This window comes from Geotrypetes seraphini, chromosome 11 (assembly GCF_902459505.1).
Source record: "Geotrypetes seraphini chromosome 11, aGeoSer1.1, whole genome shotgun sequence".
NCBI classification, from domain to species: domain Eukaryota; kingdom Metazoa; phylum Chordata; class Amphibia; order Gymnophiona; family Dermophiidae; genus Geotrypetes; species Geotrypetes seraphini.
Window position 1 is genome coordinate 117,912,364 of NC_047094.1, and position 21,892 is coordinate 117,934,255.

The window sequence follows — 21,892 nt, forward strand, 5'->3', positions numbered from 1 at the left end:
GTGCAGAATTTGTGCAGAATTCCTCACCCCCTCAGGATGCAGAGAACCTTGCACAAGCTGTGCAGAATTCAGTAAAGACCCGGGCAGTAGAGGAGGATGTGTACGGCTGCACAGTGGGTTACTTCCGCCTCCTGTGCTGGCTTAGATCCGACTGTTTATGTGAACTGCAATCTCACAAGTCCAGAATGCCACCAGGAGTAAAATAGGGTTTTCTTCCCTAAAAAGCAATCTCTCCTTGCCCCCCACCCAAAAGATGGTAGACTGTATCAAGATTAAAGCCTCCTAGAATCTCATTTTGTGCTCCGGTGCACAATTCTTAATTATCATTCTAAACTCCTGCTTGGAAGCTACTTGTGAAAAGTAAGTTTAGTGCATGCAAATTATGTTCATAAATATAACATTTTATTAGTGCTATTAAAAAAAAAAATAGCCAAACTATTACAATTAATAAAAACAACTATCTTTTCCCCTACTCTTCACCATCATCTTGTCTTTCATAGTGTTTGATCATTTCCTTCATAGAGTCTAGGATTAGAAAACATTTTTGATCACAGTACTGGTAATTAACGATTTTTTATTTTTTTTAAATCTGTACAATTGAAGACTAAAATTTAGAACTGAGTTAATTTCCAGTAGAGATAACTTGTTCATTGGTGTCACCGTTTTGAGACATTCAATGGACTGGAGGAAAGACAAAGGGGTGATTTTTCTGTATTCATCTAACTTTTTCTCCTACATCTTAGGTTAGGTACCATTGAAGCTGGAGGTACCCTGACACACCCTGTTGAGGTCACACCAACCCAGACTGGGTTTAGAAGACTTACTGTGGCCATGGATTGCACCAAATTTCAGGATGTCACGGGCTACAAGAGCCTTGAGATCATGGCAGCAGAGCTCCCCCCCTTAAGAGTGCCTGTGTCCACCTGTCTCAGCATCTTCTCTCATCATACCAAAAAATATTTGTAATGGAAACAAAATTTATTTCTAGATGGTGCTCTAAAATCTAATCATTCTATATTATAATTAAAAGACAAATAATTCTGGATCTAGAGCATAGGAAAGAGGGCATCACCAAAAAGAGCATATATCACACTCAAATGGATAAAGTAAGTGACAGCTATTTGACAGCCTGGATGGAGTAAGGGAAGGGGAGAGGTGTGTAGGGGAGATCTGGGAAGAAAGGCAGAGATAGGAGGGAAGGCGAATGAGTTAATACACTCCCCTCATTTGCCATAAAGAGCACAAACTCCCTATTCAGTGGGCTGAACTGCAAGTATGAGCTGTATTTCTGTTACAAAAGTTGCTTAGGAGGTATGGAGAATGTGCATATGAAATTCTGAATACTTTTTTGTTCTTTTGGCAAGGAGAGATGTTATAAGCATATTTGATTTAAACATAAAGATAAATTCTTAAAATGCAATTGCTCTTTGGATTGATAATGTGGCTTTATTATATGTAGACTGGAACAGTATCAGTTTTCCACCTGGCTGGCAAAGACACTCAAGTTCATTTTTTTGAAACATGTTAAATCTGTAGAGAGGTGTTTACTGATTGCATGTTGATAAATTTTTCAAAAGTGCTCCATCACTTGCAAATAGGTAAAGAAGTGGTTAGTCTGAAATTAGAAAAGGGTCCCATCACATCTGTCCTTATAAATTACTATTTTACACAGTAAGCCTGGAAAACGTAAAACAATTAAAACACACACACACACACACACACACACACTGGCCAATAGGTAACACAAGTCATTTTGGTATACTTCTGCTTTTGCCCAGAGTTTGAACTGATGTTCCATGCAGATTCAACATATGCCATTCTGTTTAGGGTTGGAACGAGAGCCACTCCAAGAAGGTTAAACCCAGTGTCAGTTTACCCTTTCTGAAGTCAAAATGGGATCAATTTACGATTCTTGAATTACATTTTCCCTAACATTTGGCTTATGTTATTCTGCTCTCTAGATATCTTTTAAGTATTTGAAAGTTTATTTTGGCTTATTACTTATACTCATATTAATTTCATTTATTGTCTGCTGTCCTCCACTTGATTGTGTATGCTATTGTGAAAGCTACCTTGAATTGCTTAGATAGAGTGGGTTATAAATGGTTAAAATAGAAACAAGTAAACCACATGTACAAATTGGAATTTAAACATCCAGGTTAGGAGATATCATGTCCACTAGTACTTCAAAGCAGGATTTGCCAACACAGGGTCCATTCTAAAATACATCCAATTTTTTATGCACGGGTGGCAGAAGTATCCATTTTGTAACCATAAGCATCTGAAATATCAACAAAGTCAGGCTAGAACAAACATTTATTTCAACCATTTTAAATACTCAAATATTTTATTTTTACCGAAGCTGGCAGAGTCCGAAATCCCTTCCCAGTTTTGCTTTTGAGGTGGGCTTGGGGAAATCAACTGCTGGGGGATTAAGGAGAAACCTCCTCTAATCCTTCCAAAGGATAAGCATTTTTCTGGAACCTACATGTCCCGGAGATCAGGCACACTTGGGCAGAGACTTGCATTCCCCTTCTGCAAGGGGAAATATATGTAGGGTTACCAGATTTTCCTGAAGGAAAATCCGGACCCGTGGCCACGTCCCCAACCCCGCCCCTAGACGGCATCCCCGCGCATGACATCACTGCGTTGAATCTGTGCATGCCCCTTCCCGACACTATTTTGATAGGACGCTTTTCAAAATCCAAAGTGACGGGTTTTAAAAATTCATCTGGATCCCCGGACATGTCCTCGAAAAAGAGGACATGTTTGGGGAAATCCAGACATCTTGTAACTCTAAATATATGCTTTTTTGGGGGGCATGTGTTAATCTCAATCGGAACATACCAGACCAATCTCCTTTGCCAGGTACAGATTTTTCAGTTTTAGACATATATACCCCTGCTTTGTAAAGTCAGGTTTTAAACATCTATGCGCTATAAGCATCTAAATGCCGGTTTATACATGTCTAAAATGCAAAAATTACACTTCTAAAATAACTATCTAATTTTAAGGTGCACTGACAGATATACATCACTAATTATACCTGTTGCCTTGCTACGCTGCCACTCTGTAGTTCAAATATGTGCATGTGACATCATGTCGACATCTGTGTATGTGCCGCAGCCCGGAAAAGTTTGCGAGACACTGCTCTAGAGGCATTTGCACAATAGGGCAAGCCACCTCAAGAGAAAAAATTATATGCTTACAGCAGTGTCTTACATATACCTAAGACACATAAAACCCTTGCCAAGGTGTGCTTAAGAAGAAACCAGTCTTTGAAAAAGCTGCATCAAGTTTCATGCGTCAATGTTTTAGGAGATAACTTAAGGGGATAGAGCACTTCTTCAGCTGATAGAACCTGGGATAATACCTCAGTTAATTGAAAGGGTCTTCGCCCCATATAAAGGGACCAGTTCCTTTGACAAGCGAGAACTTCATTCAAAGGCAGCGCTGCTCAAACACCAATTATGCAAGAGTTAATTCTCTCCCCTTTAAGCCAGTTTTGAAGAAAGCAAAAAGATTCTTCTCCCCACTCTGCGGGGATTTATTCTTTAGACTTTCTTTTTTTGTACAAGTCTTGTTTTCTCTGCAGCATGTGCAGATTGTCCAAGATCTGGTGTGGGAAAGAGAAGCTCCAGAGACCGAGAACAAAGTTAAAGAGAATTCTGGGTTAGGCCCTTGATTTTGTTCATATTATGATCTACTGCACCATTCAGGAACTGAATCCAACCAGCTTCCGACTGCACACAGCTGTGATTTGACCTACAAAAGGAGAAGAAATGTTGTTAAAAGCCAATTCAAAGATACTGAAAATCCCTCCCCTATTTCATGGAAAACAAGTGCTTGGCACCTCAAAATGCTGGCAGTTCTTTTCTCACGCTACAGTAAGTTGCAGTGCCTCTGGTTTTATGTAAAATATTTACTTTCCCAACTCTCACCAAGTTACCCTGTACACACAAATAAATGCGATCAGACAAGACCTCATGCCACAGCTAGTCATGGGATCTCGGTGGGGGGCTCCCATGAACCTTATTTGTAAGTACCCGGGGATTTTTCCGCTCATATCTTTTCTCTAATTAACCTACTTTGTCTTGCCATCACAGTGATAGTTTTGGGTCCTATAACTGCATTAGAACACCTTCTGGGATGCTGCAGTCACAGGTCCTGAATGTGACCAACAGGTGTCAGTCCTCATTAGGAGGGTAGTAAGCAATGCTTCCAGGAAGCAGAGGATTCAACCAGGGGGAGGGGGGGGTGGTACACGGCAATGCACCGTGTTGCCACTCAGTCAACATTAGATAATCATTTTATAAGTTTACTAAAATAAATGGATTATTTTAAAAGATAATCTACAAGAGTACTTACGCTGAGATTTCCAAAACTTTCTTCAACACTGAAGCCAGTTTTGCAGCCTGAAAAAAATCAAAAATTTAAATGAGCAATTGTGAGCCACTGTATCTTAACAGGGGGTGGAAACTGGAGTAAGTTTTAACTGGCCCATTTAAAAACGATCATAACATACAGTAAATTTTATATATACATACATATTTATCTATAAGAGCACCAGCACACTGATGCAAACGGTAAGGCTCCTATGACAGGAAGCATCCACTTTGCATAATTGGCGACATGAATTCAACCCTCTCCACATCTGCCTGCTTTCACAAGCAGGCAGAATAAATTGATATCAACATAAAATCCTCACACAGGCTGCAAGAGAATTATTTGGGTGAAAGAAAGAGAAGGGTCACGGGGGCAGGGGTAAAAAAGGTTATGGATTTGATACATTGCCTTCATGTGGTACAACCAAAGCAGTTTATATATACTATATGCAGGTACTTACTCTGTGTCTCTAATGGACTCACAATTCTAAGAGTTTCTACCTGGGCAACAGAGGGTTAAGCAACATGCCTAAGATCACAAGGAGCTCCAGTAGGAACTGAACACGGTTGCCCAGGTTCTCAGCTCACTGCACTAACCATTAGGCCGAGCATTGGGACAACGAGTTTGGGCATCGAGCGACGGCACCTCGACCCTGAAGAAGGAACTGAAACATGCATGTCAGGAGAGGTGGTGAATTTGTCTTCAATACCAGATAAGTTTTGGGGATTATTTTTGAAAAAAATAAATATGCGTATCTTAAAAAAAAGGGTTAAAAAGCACTATTACAAATATGAAAATTGGATCGATGAGGACTGGTGATGTTGGGAGTTATTGACTCAGACAGCTTTCTGATAATCCATTATTTATTATTTTCTCATTTAGGGGTCCTTTTACTAAGGGGTGCTAGCCGATTTAGCGAATGCTAATGCATCCATTATATTCTATGGACGCATTAGCATTTAGTGTGCGCTAAATCGGCTAGAACACCTTAGTAAAAGAGGGGATAATTTAGCCTATCCTCCCAGAGGAGCCCAGAACAGGTTACAAGGTACATTCACAATAAGGTCGCGACAAGACAGAGATCACATAATTTCATAGAAAGCGTGACACCACCAAATAAGAACAGACAATATTTTAAAAAAAGGATTCCATACACTTTGTTTTACTTTTATTTAAAAAATTCACTTTCTTTAAAGATCTTTATTCATAAAAACATAGAGGCAGATAAAGGACCTGACAAAATAAAACATATTATACTATGCGGCATCTGGATGAGAGTTGAACTCTGAATGGCGTTTCTGAGTGCATGTCATTAAGGTGCTGGGTTTGTAAGAGGAAGGTTTTTTCGGCCTTCCTGAAGGTCCATAGTCCGTCTAGTGTTCTAATAGATGGGGGGGGGGAGGCTGTGCCTTAATCTGGGTATAAACTGTGAGTAGGAGTGTTTTTGTGTTTCGGTCTTGAGGAAGTGGCCAGGTGGTATGGTCAGTCGTTTCTCTCCTTGAGATCTCAGTGGTCGCTTCGGGAAGTATTTTTGTAGTTTAGTTGTCAAATATTGCGGGGTCATTTCGTGGAAGGTTTTGAAAGCGAGGGCCAGGGCTTTGAAGGCGCATTACAATTTGCTATCTGATTATTTTTTGAAATTTTAAATGCATATGCCCATATATGTGATGGAATGGTTTTGAGTTAGCACATGGTGAAATTGGACTTTCTTTACTTTTGCCATGCAAGGTGGCACTGTAACCAAAGTGCTGGAATACTGAAGATATAACAAAAAAATGTTTCATAGGCTGGAATTACAGTGACCGTACAACAGTTAAACAATACTCGTATATTTTATATGTCAACCTGTTGCAGTTACGTGTTCAAGCTCCCGGTAGCGAGATGTGAACCAGCTGCCTGACTCTCAAAGTGACACCAGAATAAAGGCCTTGGACTTAAGGCCTTGGCCTGAGGTTCTGGGTTCAAACCCACGTTGCTCTTTGTGACCCTGGGCAACTCACTTAATCCCCCCCATTGCCCCAGGTACATTAGATTGAGTGTGAGCTCACCACAACAGACAGAGAAAAATATTTGAGTACCTGAATAAATTCATGTAAACCATTCTGAGCTCCCTGGGAAGAATGGTATAGAAAACTGAATGGATATGCAAAAGAACTTCTTTTACATTATAAATGAAAATCTTGGGTCAGCCAAATGGAGGGACTTGTGCAATTCCCAAGACTGGGAATGCTGCAGAGGCAATGCTCACAACTACCTGAGGGAAAGGTGTGTGTGTGTGTGTGGGGGGGGGAGCAATAACCATCATGGATGGTGCCACCTAGTGCAGGGCCCAAAACAGTGGCAGGATTCCTGGTGCATGCCCTCACAATTGGACAAAAACCATTAAAAAAAATTATTTAATCTTGAAGGAAAACTAAACAGCAGCAGATCTTAGGTTTAGGAATGACTAATCTGGAACCCAGAAGGAGGAAAATCACTGGATCAATAAACAAATTTCTAAAAGCAGAAGGAGGGGGGGGGGGTCCTGTGCAAGCACCCATCTGATACATTCTGCCCCTACTTAAGAGATACTTACATTGAATCGCACAGCCAAGTGATTCATAGGAGGGTACATGCTTGAAGCAAGCTCATCAACACTAAAATATAAGCAGGGAAAGAAAACAGAACTATTCCCAACAAGTAAAATAACAGTTTAACAATTTTGAACCAAGCCCATCTCTTAAAACCATCCTAGAGAATGACATAGGGACAGAATTTGTCCCTGTGGTTAACCACGGGAAACCACCTCTGTGTCATTCTTTAAGGAGAAAGGGAAGATTCAGAGTATGAATGGGCCCAGCCACGGACCCTCAAGCTTTGCACTGAAGAATGCTGGTGTAGAAGGATTGAGGTTGAGATAGACACTAAAGAATGACAGTCTCTGGTATCCAGAGCAGATATTGTGAGGTCATAATGCCTCATTCCACCAATGCCTAAGAGCCAACCTCATCAGTGATGTCACAATGGCTAAGAATCAGAGTATGAATGGGCTCAACCACTGAACCTCATGCCTTGCATTGAAGAATGCTGGTGTAGAGGGACTGAGGTTGAGATAGACACGGTTATCTGCAGGGATGGAGATAAATTATGTCCCCATGTCATTCTCTAAGAAAGTTAACCTCAAACTTCTGATGTAAGAGTGTAAGTTTAGTAAAAGGCTTTAAAAAATTAAAAAAAACACCCCCCCACACAAGGCACCACCCTGGTATTTTCTGTTGGAAATACATAGTGTTCAATTGATTATTTTCTACCTGTAGCTCTGGCACCAGAGGTTAAGGTAAAGAACAATAAGCCGAGTATCATATTCCCAGCAGATACTGCAATTGCAACCAGAGTGATGGGCTGTTACCCAGCACTATAGACCATCAAGCCAAAGAATACACAGTCCTTTCTCAGGCTGCCTGGGAATATGACAAAGACAGTGACTGGAGACACACACAAGGAGTGGCAGCAGTCAAGCAACAAGAATTTGTATGGACCTCCAACAGACAGATGTAGAAAAAGAAATTGGAAATGCTCTCAAATCTTTGGGAATCCGACTGATAGAAAAACTGCAAATAAATAAATAAATAAATAAAAAATGGCACACAGTAGTTTAGAGAAACAAACAGGAAAACATGAATACAAAAACATGCAGCATGCTCATAGCTTTACTGAGGTTCTTCAGTTACGCGTTTCCTCCCTCCTCCCTTCACACTGGGAGCATACTTTATTACTAACCTCGGGCTGACCTCATTTGCTATATCTGCCAGGTCATCAAGCTGAGCCACATGCTCTGGAGTATCTGCTTTACCGTGGGCCTTTACAGCAGCAATCACCTTCTTGAGACACGCTTTGGATGCCTTCATCAATCCCATACACGGAGCAAGGAGCTGTTGGTCAGCCTCGGACCAATATGCGTCCTGGTTACTTGGAGCGCCTAACTCCTCATCCTCCAAAACATCATTGAAAGGATTCATATTATCGGCCTGAGCCTGGGGGCCAAAAACCACAAAGATTTAAAATAAAGAAACAATATGAAGCAGACAAAGAAAAACAGTTACTTGATCTGTGGGCCGAGAGGACTGTAAGCTATCATTTTTTTTTTAAAGTAAGATTGTCTTGGTCTACAAAGGCCTTCAGCTGAGAAGAAAAGAGAGAGGAGAAGGGAGAAGATTATTCAACCTACTAAAATCCTAGCTATACAAAACTAAGCACACAAATGGAGTCACTAGGGAAGACAAAGGAACATTTGTTCCTGGAGTAGAAGCAAAAAAAAAAAAAAACTGGTGATGAGGCAAGCATCTAAGACCTTTATAGATCACACAATCCACCAAGACACTCAAAACAGGCTTTAATATCTCTAAGCAGGATTATTTGGCTCTTCAAGAAGTAGCCAAAATGGTCATTTGTTGCCATATGACCAACAAACATATGACAATTAATGGTCTAAAAGATTTTGTCATCACCATACAATGAATTTCTGCCACATTGGGTACTGAATCTACTAACTCCATTTTACTAGTAAAAAGTAGGGAGTGCTTATCGTGTAAATTTCAAGAAGTTACTGAATACACAGATAAAATTTATTAATGCATTTATGTAATATTTCTTAGCAGTTAGTAATGAAGATGTAAAGTAAGATGTTCTTGTCTTCGTAATGGTATTTGTCTTAATGATATGTATGTTTAATTGGAAACTGCCTTGGTAAAAAAATTTTAAATAAATAAATATTTGGGTCTATGCAGGTTTTCGAATACAATGGCTTGGAGGTCAAAGAGCCCCTAACAGGTTAGGGAACAAGTTTATGAAAGTTTTTCTCACCTGCTCCATCTCCTCCAGGGCATCTTTCACCACTCCCAGGTATTCTGTGATCACCAGAAGCACCGATGCCCGATTATCTGAAAGGTTTGAAAAATGGAAAAAGGCTCGAAACTTACTAGTCACTAAAGAATGACACGGGGACAGGTACCTGTGGGGCGGGGATGGGGGGACAAACTTTGTCCATGTGTCATTCTCTAAAAACTTGAGACTAGTATCACTATGTAAAAACTTAACAAGTTTCTTTATTTTTGATATACTGTTTATCAAGTAAATGTACTCGAAACGGTTAATAAAATAACATTTTAAAAAATAAAAGTCTTAAATTAGATAAAATAGTATATCTATGGCTAAAGAAAAGAAAAAAAGGGACATCTTTACGCATTAACATACATGAGACGAGAAGGTAAATAAGGAAGAAAAGTTAGTAAATACATCGAGATAGAAAATAAAAATAAAAGGAGGTAAATGGGAAAGGGGAATACATTAGGAAGGGACCATTTTTCCATTATAAGTACAATTGAAAATGTAGGGAGGGAGGGTGGTTATATATTTTATTAAATGTCTAGTTTAATAGAAAAGAATATTTATATTTATATGATATTTTTGATTGATTTAGTTAAGGGATGGGTGGGAGGGAAGGGAAAAAACTTTACGTATTGAATGTTATAAAAGAAATTCAAGTGATGTATTCAATTTCAAATGTTTTATTATTTATACACTTGATGTAAGATGAAAAAATGAATAAAGAATTAAAAAAAAGGAAGGGACTCGCTTCAAAAGTAAGTAATTCTGAAAGAGCAGATGAATTAACTAAGGTAGACTGGATTAAAGAGTGTAGGCATTTTTAAATAGAAAGGTCTTGAGTTTAGTTTTAGATTTTTCTAAGGAGGTTTCCAATCGGAGGTTGGAAGGACGTGCATTCCACAGGGAGGGAGCAGTGATAGAAAAGATGGATTTACAATTAGCAACTGAATTCAATGATTTAAAAAACAAACAAACAAAAAAAAAACCCAAAAACTGCAGAAGCTGCTTTTGGATTTCAATTAACTACCGTCTTACTGAATTATGTATGTAACGATATGTAAACCATTTAGGTTTAAACAGCACATTAATTTTTAAAATAAATAAATAAAATACTGTTAAATGACATCATTTGGGCTTTGTCTGCCATTTGCAACATCCTTCCATCATGGGCCCAGTTGTTCAAGCATCTTACTGTTACTGCAACAAGATTCATCCATCACGGAACATTTCTAATATTTAACAGACACTAATTTTCCTGCACATCCATTACACAGTTTAGGTACACCCATGTCTGAGACAATCCAATTACCTTCCCAGATGATGTATAAACATAGGCAACTGAATCTTTGGGAAGGTTGTACCAAAACCAGATTGAAATGGAAGGTTCTATTTGCAACTTATAAACACTTGTACAAAATACTGTCTCTTGTGCAAATGAGGACAGAGCTTGTGGAACGGGGGCAAACTTTGTCCCCATGTCATTCTCTACTAGTCAAACTTCAGAATATGCCCAATTGTAGGCAGGACAAAACAGAGCCCCAATTACCACCTCCCCAAGGCACAGTACGTACACAATTATCCAAACTGTGAGCTATACCAATTAGCTCTTGGTCAGTGTTAGCGGTAATTTTGAGGCTGAGATCGTACTCCATACCCACTGGTTTAAGAGTGAGGTACATTACTGCCCCTGAGAATAGTTTATATTTATATGGTACAATGAAATACAAAAAAAAAATCTTTATTTTATATCTATCCATCTATATTTATGCTTTAAATATCATTAAATGCAGACTGCAATAATGCTGATTCACTGTGACACTTCTCCTTTAAGGGGGGGAAGATTCATGGTACTCCTCTCTAGTTGTTTAGTGCTCAGAGCTATACAACAGATCCAAAGATGGACATCTTATTTCAACAGTTTACCATTCATGTACCTCTGGGTAGGCAGGACACCTGCTCACATGATTCCCACACGCCTCCTGTTGTCATCAGTTGTTCCTGGGACAAACTGAAAAGGAGAATTTACCATGTGATTAACACTTATGACCTGAATTTACCTTCTGATTCCTTATGACCTGAGGTTGCTTTATCAAGATTTTTTTTGCTGAAAGACTGCTTACAGAATGATAAGTAGCACGTCAGAGCTTCACCTGGAAAATCTTAGCAATTTAGCCAGTGCTAATAACTGTCACATCTAACATGAAACATTTCAATTTTTGAATGAATTATCACAACAGTTCCCTCATTCTGGGGATATCTAAAATACTGGCAAATTTGATACAAGTACATGCTACAAGACGGTGCATCTTGGTGGTAACCTGATTTGTTTAGCCACCTTGCACAAGAAGACTGTTTTAGAGAAATTAGTTTAACTTGTCTAAGTATACACATGTACAATTGGTTGGTTAAAAAAAAAAAAAGACAAGTCCAAACTTCTAGTAAAATATAAAAGTTACAACTTATAAAAATATTGATGTTCACACAGTGGTGCCCCTTGTGTCATGTAACATCTATAGGAGAAAGGGGATGAAGTTTGTATACTGCTTTTACTGTGTAGTTTACATACTTTATGGTACAGTGGTACCTCGGTTTACGAGTGCACCGGTTTGCGAGTGTTTTGCAAGACGAGCAAAACATTCGCAAAATCGGCGCCTCGGAAACCGAGCTTGCCTCGATTTGCAAGCGGCGCCCCACCACGATCTGAAATCCCCCAGACCCACCCGAACACACTTCTTACTTCCATCTGGCCACCGGCACCAGCATGTCCTGTGCGTTGGTGCCGGTGCCCGAAGATCTGCCTCCTCTTCTTTGCTGGGCCTTGAGCATCTGCGCATGCTCAAGGCCTGCGAGTTCACACTCTCTCTGAGATTCCTATGGGGAAACTTGCTTTGATATACGAGTATTTTAGTTTCCGAGCATGCTTCTGGAATGAATTATGCTCGTAAACCAAGGTACCACTGTATTTATTTTGTACCTGGGGCAATGAATTAAGTGATTTGCTCAGAGTCACAAGGAGCTGCAGTGGGAATTGAATTCACAACCTCAGGATGCTGAAGCAGCTGCTCTAACCACTAGGCCACACCTCCACCTATAACAGTGTTTACTCTTAAGAGAGGAAACCAAAGATCTTCCATTGTTTGTAGGTTATGTCAAGAATGACCGAGCCTGTGCCTACCTCTGCAATGGTGTACTGAGAATCACCTCTATCAACTGGATCGTCCCATCCACCACCTCTGCAATGGCACCCCGTATGCTCTTGCGCAAGGTCATACCTAGAAAAGAACCAAGGATTGAGGCTGGGCGAGATCAAAAACCTTCACCTTAGTAGATCCCCTGAATGAATACAACCTGGTTATTTGTAGTAACAATTAAATAAATATGATGTATGCCACATTAGAGGAATCCTTATAAATATAAAATGCCCAAATCGTTAATGTGATTTTGCTACCATCATTTAATTAAAAACGAAAACAATAAAACATGACAACACCAAAAAAGTACAGGCAATATAAAAAAAAAAAAAAAAGGATTCCATACACTTTGTTTTACTTTTATTTATCTTTATAAAACAATTCACACATTCTTTAGAGATCTTTATTCATAAAAACATAGAGGCAGATAAAGGACAAATGCCCATCCGCAGCATCCACTATCTCCTCCTACCCCTAAGACAGGGGTAGGCAATTCTGGTCCTCGAGAGCCGGAGCCAGGTCATGTTTTCAGGATATCCACAATAAATATGCATGAGATACATTTGCATCTGAAGGAGGCAGTGCATGAAAATCCATCTCATACATATTCATTGTGGATATCCTGAAAACCTGACCTGGCTCTGGCTCTCGAGGACTGGAATTGCCTAACTCTGCCCTAAGAGATCCCACATGCCCAACTACACTTTCTTGAATTCAAACACAGTCTCTGTCTCCACCACTTCTTCCGGGAGACTGTTCCACGCATCTATCACTCTTTCTGTAAAAAAGTATTTCCTTAGATTACTCCTGGGCCTATCACCTCTTAACTTCATCCTATGCCCTCTCATTGCAGAGTTTCCTTTCAAATTAAAGATTCCTATGTCAAAGTTTAAAAAAAAACCTCACTCTTTCATCTCATTATGCTGTTATATGAAAATATGGGAAAACACACTATTAAAAACAGGGAAATTCTATAACTAGTACCTAAACCAGCGCCCAGAAAACCCTGGCCTACATTTCAGCCGCCTATCTATGCTATCACAGGATCCTAAAGCCATTGACTTTCTGCTTATTCGTTTCATTATAAACTATGGAGGGCCAAACCTTGCATTTCAGTAACCACAGATTAGCTCATTGGGGCAGAGATGATGCTGAATCCTGAGCTCCCTTCTTCTCTCTCACCTTGACTCTTTGGCAGCCAACAGTACATCGTGGCAGCTGCAAGAACAGCATTCTGTAGCCCTTCACTTAACTTCTGACAGTCCTGAAAAAGACCAAAAAAATATATAACTCCAACTACAAATAGCGCTGGTGTGAAGACCCAAGAGAATTCCTGGTGGTAAGAACAGAACTGAACAAACAACTTATAGACAGCAGCACAGACACACATCATAAAACCTCAAGCCAATGCAACTTCTTTTCTCCACCTCCCCAACTATCTTCTTCCACCCCAAAACTTATTTAGCCACCCAGGACACCACAAAGAAATATTCTCCCTGGTCATCTCCCACCTCTGGAGGGCTGGGATTAAACCATTCTATCTATGCAGCAAAGGTCACCTAGAAACAGAGAAAAATGAAGGTAGGTATCTAGTCTCAGTCTGCCCATCCATGCCACAAGCAGTCATTAAATCTAAAGACACCTTTGTAGCAGAACACTTCTGTGGAAGAGATGTCCCTAAGTAAGATTCTACCCAATTGCGTGTTTAAAAGTATTTTTAGGGGGAGGATGTAGGAGAAACCAAAAACTTACACACCTCTACTAATGGCAAGGGAGGCTTTGAAAAGGCCAAACTGAGTTTGGTTGCCTCTTGTGATATCACCTTGAACGTCTGACCTTGAAACAAAGGAAGAATGAGAAAAGCACGACATACATTAAGCTCTACAGTCACATAGATGAAAACAAGCTGAACTAACAAGGGTTGAACCAAATATTCTATCACCCAAGGGTCATTTTTTTAACCATGTGAACAAGCACTGAAGTATTCAGCAATAGAACCTAGTGTTGGAGCAAAGGCATCTCAATTTCTCACATATCTAGTTAAAAACAGAAGGCTGAAATGCACAGATCCAGCAATTTGAGTCACAGTGCTGAATCCTCACAATGGCATTCAAACCTTTACCTGCTGATGAGAATAAACTGAAAAGTTGCGGGGCAAAGGGGAGGCTGATCTCATTACTAGTTCACATAAAAGGGGACACAATATAGTCCATTCTCGTCATTCGCGGTAGTACAGTTCCAGAAAATGTTTTGTGAACTGTGAATAACAAAATGTTGAGTCTATGGGAAAATAGAGGTTAAGTTCCAACAGTACACGTTGTGCATCAAAACTGCAGAAAGTAAACAATGAATGCTATTTAGAAAATAGGGTTAGATTCCTACATGGGATAGCATTATAGATGCTTGTAATTCACTCTCTGGACACTCAAGGGCCATATCTGGAAGCGAACGTCAGATGCAAAGTGAAAATAAAAGCAAAGGAAGCTTTTTTTCTTTCTTTTTTTATTTTTAGAGCAGGTCCACGAATACAGCGAAGCAAATAGGGAATATGTGCAACCGTGGATACACGTGAATAATGAGAATGGACTGTATATAGGAACATTAAAACACAGTGAGAAACCAGTTAAAGCATGAAACTCTTTTCAAAGCCATTTTGAATTTGAGCCCTCTGAAAAAAATGCCAATCTGATGTATCCTATGGCTATTAAAATGATTTAAATAAAAACCTTTTCTTCATTCAGACTCTCATAATTAAGCTTTTATTGTTGTAGGCATCATTACAGGTCCTGCTAGTGCAAAATAAATAAATAAATAAAATAACAATGGGAAATATTTTTAGTACAATGGTTCTTCCTTTTGTTAAATTCACCCCCCCCCCCCCATCTTCTACTAAGCCACGGCCTGGAGCGTTAAATGTTCTGCTGCTGCTCTGGGCCACAGTATAAACCTCTACCATGGCTTAGTAAAAGAGGGCTTTAAATGTCCAAACAAGTCTGATATTTGATAACTAACAAGTGAGGATGGTATTAGGAGCCTAACTCATCAAATTCTTTCCAATCCCTTTGTATGTAGTTTGTCTGCTAGCTCTCTGTGTCTATGGAGGGAAGAGATGATTTGGAAGAAGCAGTCCCACGTTTTATTAATTTGGAAAGAACAAAATTAAGTGTGATAACGTCTCTAACCATTAGAAGTCACTGTCGGCTAGAAAGATTTGAGAGGATGCCACTAAGCAAAGCAACAAGTATTGTCATGATTGTCTAACAAACAGGAGGTTGTACACATCAACCAGTACTAAAATCCATGATTCAGTGACCATATGACACCATATGGTGACATCTGGTCAGTGAATCATGTATGAACATAGCAACCAATAAAAAGTCTATATGGTTAGTCACTAGGTTTCACAATAGAATTTAGATCATTCTAGCTTTAATCATGAATCCCCCCCCCCAATTGCTCTTTTGATGGATATAAACAAACCATAAAAATCACTAATCAGTCCAGGTTCTGTTTAATTTCTGTTTCTCATACAAAATGATTTTTGTTTAAACGTCTGAACTGGCTCATTTCTCCATCTATCATAGCCAATGTTTTCTTCTCCATAATAGTCGACTTACCTAATGTGTCCCAAAAGCATTGCTGGTTGAACACTTCATTATTCTCTCTAGCTTCTTCCTCTGAAATTAAGAAAAAAATATTTTCCCCAAATAGCTCAGTTCCTGGGGACATACAGTAAAGTAAACGAATGCTGACTGACATCTCTATCTCTTAGTAAATGCAAGATAGATTTTATATGTAGAAAAAGAAGAGGCTAAGAGGATCTTTTACTAAAGATTAGCTCATGCTATCTGCAGCAGGACCCATGAGAATAAAATGAGCTATGTGGCAAAAAACATGAGTTAATCTTTAGTAAAAGACCCTCTAAGTCAGTGGTTCCCAACCCTGTCCTGGGGAACCACCAGCCAGTCAGGTTTTCAAGATATCCCTAATGAATATGCATGAAAGAGATTTGCATATAATGGAAGTGACAGGTATGCAAATCGCTCTCATGCATATTCATTAGGGATATCTTGAAAACCCGACTGGCTGGTGGTCCCCCAGGACAGGGCTGGGAACCACCGCTTTAAGTAACATACCAATGGAATGAAAATTTAAAACCCTAGACTGGCCATAAGTCCAGAAATAAGGACAATTAGCAACTGCCAGCCATTCATGCAGGATGTAAAAAAGTTAATCATCAGTTTTTCAATGCACAAGACCATTTTCTGACCATAGTATACAGTAAGTACTTTTATAGCCAAATTACTAACTTCTCAGTTTAAAAAACTAAACTAACTCCCTCCTTTACAAAGCCACGCTAGTAACAGCTCAGATGCTCATAGAAATTCTATGAGCGTCAGAACTGTTACCGCGGCAGCCGGCGCTAAAAACGCTAGGGTGGCTTTGTAAAGGAGGGGGGTAAGTCTATCTTTCCAAAATGTCTGAAGTAAATATTTTGAAACAGCAATAATAAACACAAGGGTCTGTTATTACACTAAGCTGTATTTCTGAAAACACATATAGCCCAATATGCATAATTCACTTCAGAAAGGCTTAAAAGTAATGGGGTAGGGCAACCAAAATTATGCTAAGAAGCAACTCAACTCCCTTTCAAGAAAATCAGAATGTTCCACCTAGAATTAACGATGCCTACTTCTGGTACATACACAGAGATCCTGGACTTAGAGAAAATGCTAAAATGTTCACTTCTCACTAACATATCCAGAAAATCTGGCGGAGAGTGGACCCCAAACACCAAATCCAAACGAGAAGATGATCTCCTACGCCTGCCTCCCCTTGGGAAACTAAGCTATAACTAAACAAATAATACTTCAGGATTGAAACGATATGTTAAAGAGATGAAGTGCAGTAAGAACATAAGACTAGCCTTACTAGATTAGACCAATGGTCCATCTAGCTCAGTATCCCGTCTTCACAGAGGCCAACCCAAGTCACAAGTACCTGGCAAAATCCCAAATAGTAGCAGCATTCCATGCCACCGATCCGGAGCAAGCAGTGGCTTCTCCCAAGTCTGTCTCAACCGAAGTTTATGGACTTTTCCGCCAGGAACTTGTCCAAACCTTTTTAAAACCAGCTACATTAACCGCTCTTACCACATCCTCTGGCAACAGCATTCCATAGCTTAACTATTCTCTGAGTGGAAAAAATATTTCCTTCTATTGGTTTTAAAAGTATTTCCCTGTAACTTCATCAAGTGTCCCCTAGTCTTTGTAATTTCTGAGAGTGAAAAATCAATCCACTTGTACCCGTTCTACTCCACTCAGGATTTTGTAGACTTCAATCATATCTCCCCTAAGCAATGTCTCTTTTCCAAGCTGAAGAGTTCCATCCCCCTTTATCATCTTGGTCACTCTTCTTTGAAGCTTTTCTAGTGCTGCTATATCTTTCTTGAGACAAGGAGGACCGGAACTGAACACATTTTCCAAGTCAGTCCTGGAGTAACCCTTGCCAGTCAGGTTTTCAGGCTATCAAGGGTCTTCCGTTGCAACAAGTATACAACATCAAGATTCTAGGAATTATTTTTGACCACAAACTTTCCTTTCATGACCACATCAGTAGTATTGTTAAATCCTTTTTTTAGGCTTCGTCAAATTCGTTCTGTTTCTCAATTTCTTTGTGTTAATTCTCTCAATATTCTTATCCACTCTCTTGTTATTTCCAAAATAGACTACTATAATGCTCTGTTCAACGGAATAGCTCAAAATGAAATCAAACGTTTACAGATCATTCAAAATGCGTCCATTAAGCTCATTTTCAAAGCTAAGAAGTTCGATCACGTAACACCCCTTCTTAAGAAAGCCCACTGACTTCCAGTTGCCCATCGGGTAACTTATAAACTATGTCTGCTTAAATTTAAATCCCTTCTTTTTAAAACTCCGGCTTTCATCTACAAGTTATTAATAATTCCTTACACCTCCAACAGATCCGCTGAACAGCATTTGCTAACGATTCCTTCCCTTAAAATTATTAATACTAGACGACAGTTGATCTTTTCAGTTACGGCCCCCCAAACTTGGAATTCTCTCCCTAGCCATTTAAGGGAAGAACCCAATATAGAAAAATTCAAAGGTAAACTGAAGAGTTTTCTCTTTAAAGATGCCTTTGTAAACTAATCATTTAGTCTTTGAACTAATTTTATTTTTCTTTCTACCATTTTATTGAAGTAACTTTTTTATCTTCCCTCTCCTTATGTATCTCCCTAATTTGTTTCTTTAACTTTTAAACAAATTGTAACTTTCATCCATCTCCTCCCTTATGTTCCTAGTTTTGTTAAATTTGTCAATAGTCTTGTTAGTCTTAGTCTTTTTATTTATTGTATTATTCCCCTTATTTTGTAATTTTATTATTATGTACATCGCTTAGAATTTAGATTAAGCGATTAATCAAATTATTATTAAACTTGAATATAGAAATCTACATTTAGTGGAGCCAGTGTATGGAAACCAGGTTCATATGATTCATTGTGGACAGCCTGAAAAGCCGGGCAGACTCTAGGACCAACTTAGGAAACAATGCAATAAAGCCTTCCCAGTGGTCAGTTGTAAGACTAAAGTTTCATTGAATAAAAAACTATATATATATATATATATATATATATATATAATTATTATTACTGCAATTTAACATTTCACAAGATAACTCTTGCTCAAGAAATACAGAAATAACAAGGAAAAACCTCCAATTAAATTCAAAATTATGTACCATCTTCCTTAGACCATTATAACAGAAGGAAGGCCGTAGAAAAGGGAAGAGAACCACATTTTTATTGCTGATACAAAAATACAACCACGAAAACAATTGAAAGGTACATATCAAAACAAGAACATTGACAAGAACTGTACGTACCCTGTTTCCCCGATGGTAAGACACTGTCTTATTTTTTTTGGAAGGCCAAAATATGCTCTAGGGCTTATTTTCGGGAGGATGCCTTATTTACATTTTTTTCTAAAAAGGGGGGCTGTCTTATTTGACGGCTGAAGAATCGGTCGGCCGAAAAATCGTACCGTGTATGGCCAGCTTTATCCATCATACCATATATTGTACCATTTAATGTCCCCAATGTTCTCCATCAGGGAAACACAGCAAAGAGATTATTCTGTAGTGCAGCATCAGAGGGGACTTGACAATGTGAAACCATTGTTTATATACCGTATGCATTTTAAACAGGCTTTATATACAGTAAGTGGTATTGCTCACAGCAAAAGAAACCTGTCTGCGTGTCTCACTTTTGGATGTTCTGGCCGTGAACAAACTCCTGCACAAACTCCTGCAGTCTCCGTTAGGGAGGGATGAGGGAAGCTGCCTGTGTTTCCTTGTGCGGAGTCACGTGCGCGCGCTGCAGTCCTGTCACTTCCTCCTCTTCACTTCATGACGAGGCGCGGCACGCAGCCATGGAGGCAAATACGGTAGACAGAGGGACCACACGGAGTCACCCACCGTACCACCCGATTCGGGTAAGCGCAGGTATCGGTGGGTGGCTTATTTGCGGGGGGGGGGGGGGGGTGCCTTATTTTACATTTTTTTCTAAAAAGGGAGGGCTGTCTTATTTGATGGCCCTGCCTTATCATCGGGGAAACAGGGAATATCATCAAATTGTGAACCACACATCCACCACAATAATTCCCACCCCCCTTGAACCAAAAATAAAAAAATCCCCTCTCCCCCATAACAACATGCCAGCAGGTTACAGCAAATGAGAAGTAGCCAAGGCTCTGGTCCCTGACAGACCCCAGCCCTGGAAGAAAGGAAAAATAAAGGGTCCCAGAAGTCCCACAACGTAAACAAATCCCAAAAACAAGGGGACCACATTTAAGATTACAATAATAGAAAAGGAATAGGCCTAACAGGTAGGCCCCAATTATTCACAGCTGTTAAAAAATAAGATTTTAACTAAACAGCTCAAATCACCAGTTTCTTCCAATCCAAGAATGTTCTCAATTGCTCTGGTGAAGAAAAAGAAAGAAACGACTTAAAGCAGAAGAAGGGGGGGGGGATTGAGAGCTTTCGAAAGTTCTGGACGCCACTGCTCTGAGTGAAATCCAGGCCGGCAACTACCTCGGATCCTGCCCAGCAACGAACGCAGCGTCCGCACTAGATTTTGCAGAACCACCACCACCTCTTCACTGGGTCTGGCGGCGGCATCCATGACGATCCCGGCGCCTAGTGGAGGACTCGCCGCGTCGGGACCTCACTTCCGGTGCTAAGGAGGCGTCGTGGCGTCACTTCCTGTACGTCTGTGCTAAGGAGGCGGCGGACTGCACAGGTGGAAAAAGCCAGACGCACGGCGTCGGGACGTCACTTCCTGTACAAGATTTAAACCCAGGCTTCTTATCCATTGTTTTAGATCGGTGCTAACTAAGTTTTTAGAATAAATAAGTTACTAGCTAAATAAATAAAAAATGTATCAAGGGCACTTTTGGCTAACTGATCGCTGCGGCGGTTAGAAAATAACTTGAAAGTATATTGAGTGTTCTGTTACTATTGACTACAGGTGGGTAGGGAACTAGTGCACGAGCTTGGAACTTTAAAGTTCATTCTGAGCTCTTTGACGAGGGCCGCTAGGCAACGTCAGCTGTGACGTCACCCACATGTGTGGCTGTTGTATCCTGCTGTCATAAGAACATAAGCATCGCCTCTGCTGAGTCAGACCACAGGTCCATCGTGCCCAGCAGTCTGCTCCCGCGGCGGCCCCCCAGGTCCATGACCTGTAAAGCATTTTCTACTGTATAGTACCCCTCTATTTGTACCCTTCAATCCCCTTTTCCTTCAGGAATTTGTCCAGTGCCATTTTGAAACCCAAAATCGTACTCTGCCTTACCACCTCCTCCAGAAGTGCATTCCAGGTGTCCACCACCCTCTGAGTAAAGAAGAACTTCCTGGCATTTGTTCTGAATCTGTCTCCCTTCAATTTTTCCAAATGTCCTCTAGTTAGTGTTGCCCCCGCCAGTCTGAAGAATCTGTCCCTCTCTACCTTCTCTCTACCTTTCATGATCTTGTAAGTTTCTATCATATCCCCTCTAAGTCTCCGCTTTTCCAGGGAATTTAATGTGGACAAATGCAAAATAATTCACTTTTTGGACAAATAATCCAAATTCTAGTTACCTGATGTTAGGGTCCATCTTAAGAGTTGGCACCCAAGAAAAAGACCTGGGTGTCTTTTTCTTCTGCCGCAGCGCTGCGTATGCCTTTCAGCGCTATAGAAATGATCAGTAGTAGTGTGTGGCTACAGCAAGAAAAGCAAACAGGATTCTAGGAATTATTAGGAAAAGCATGGTAAGTAAGTCAGAATATTATAATGCTTCTGTATTGCTGCTGCATCCTTACCTTGAGTATTGTGGAAAGGTTTGGTTGCCATATCTCAAAGAAGAAATAGTGGAATTAGAAAAGGT

At 39.9% G+C, this 21,892-nt stretch overlaps 2 protein-coding genes across 6 annotated transcripts in view; one reads left to right on the top strand and one right to left on the bottom strand.

The window, feature by feature from the left end:
* The window catches only part of LOC117345703 (erythrocyte membrane protein band 4.2-like), a 43,971-nt gene extending 42,551 nt beyond the window's left edge, over positions 1–1,420 (top strand). For all 4 annotated transcript variants that reach the window (XM_033914756.1, XM_033914758.1, XM_033914757.1 and 1 more), the window contains one exon: positions 744–1,420. In XM_033914756.1, coding sequence (XP_033770647.1) covers positions 744–966 — 223 coding nt within the window. In that variant the 3' untranslated portion in view covers positions 967–1,420. The remainder of the gene's footprint in view (positions 1–743) is intronic.
* Positions 1,421–1,432: 12 nt separating this feature from the next.
* Positions 1,433–20,750, bottom strand: CCNDBP1 (cyclin D1 binding protein 1). 2 transcript variants are annotated; one of them, XM_033914760.1, is made up of 11 exons: positions 20,559–20,750; positions 16,061–16,120; positions 14,200–14,279; positions 13,626–13,707; positions 12,428–12,524; positions 11,187–11,260; positions 9,229–9,305; positions 8,146–8,399; positions 6,962–7,022; positions 4,369–4,415; positions 1,433–3,765 (listed from the first exon to the last, which is right to left on the bottom strand). In XM_033914760.1, exons 1-11 carry the CDS (start codon positions 20,647–20,649, stop codon positions 3,657–3,659), a joined length of 1,032 nt encoding a protein of 343 aa, XP_033770651.1. In that variant the 5' UTR covers positions 20,650–20,750; the 3' UTR covers positions 1,433–3,656. The 2 variants fall into 2 exon arrangements, with proteins under 2 accessions (XP_033770651.1, XP_033770652.1); XM_033914761.1 differs by lacking the exon at positions 6,962–7,022.
* Positions 20,751–21,892: the final 1,142 nt, after the last annotated feature.

Coding starts and splice junctions, on each gene's coding strand:
- CCNDBP1 (XM_033914760.1), bottom strand. CDS start 20,649: ATGGATGCCGCCGCCAGACCCAGTGAAGAGGTGGTGGTGGTTCTGCAA. Junction 12,525..13,625: donor TTGGCTGCCAAAGAGTCAAG/GTGAGAGAGAAG, acceptor GTTCTTTTCTAG/GTATGACCTTGCGCAAGAGC. Junction 8,400..9,228: donor CCCTGGAGGAGATGGAGCAG/GTGAGAAAAACT, acceptor TTTGGCCCCCAG/GCTCAGGCCGATAATATGAA.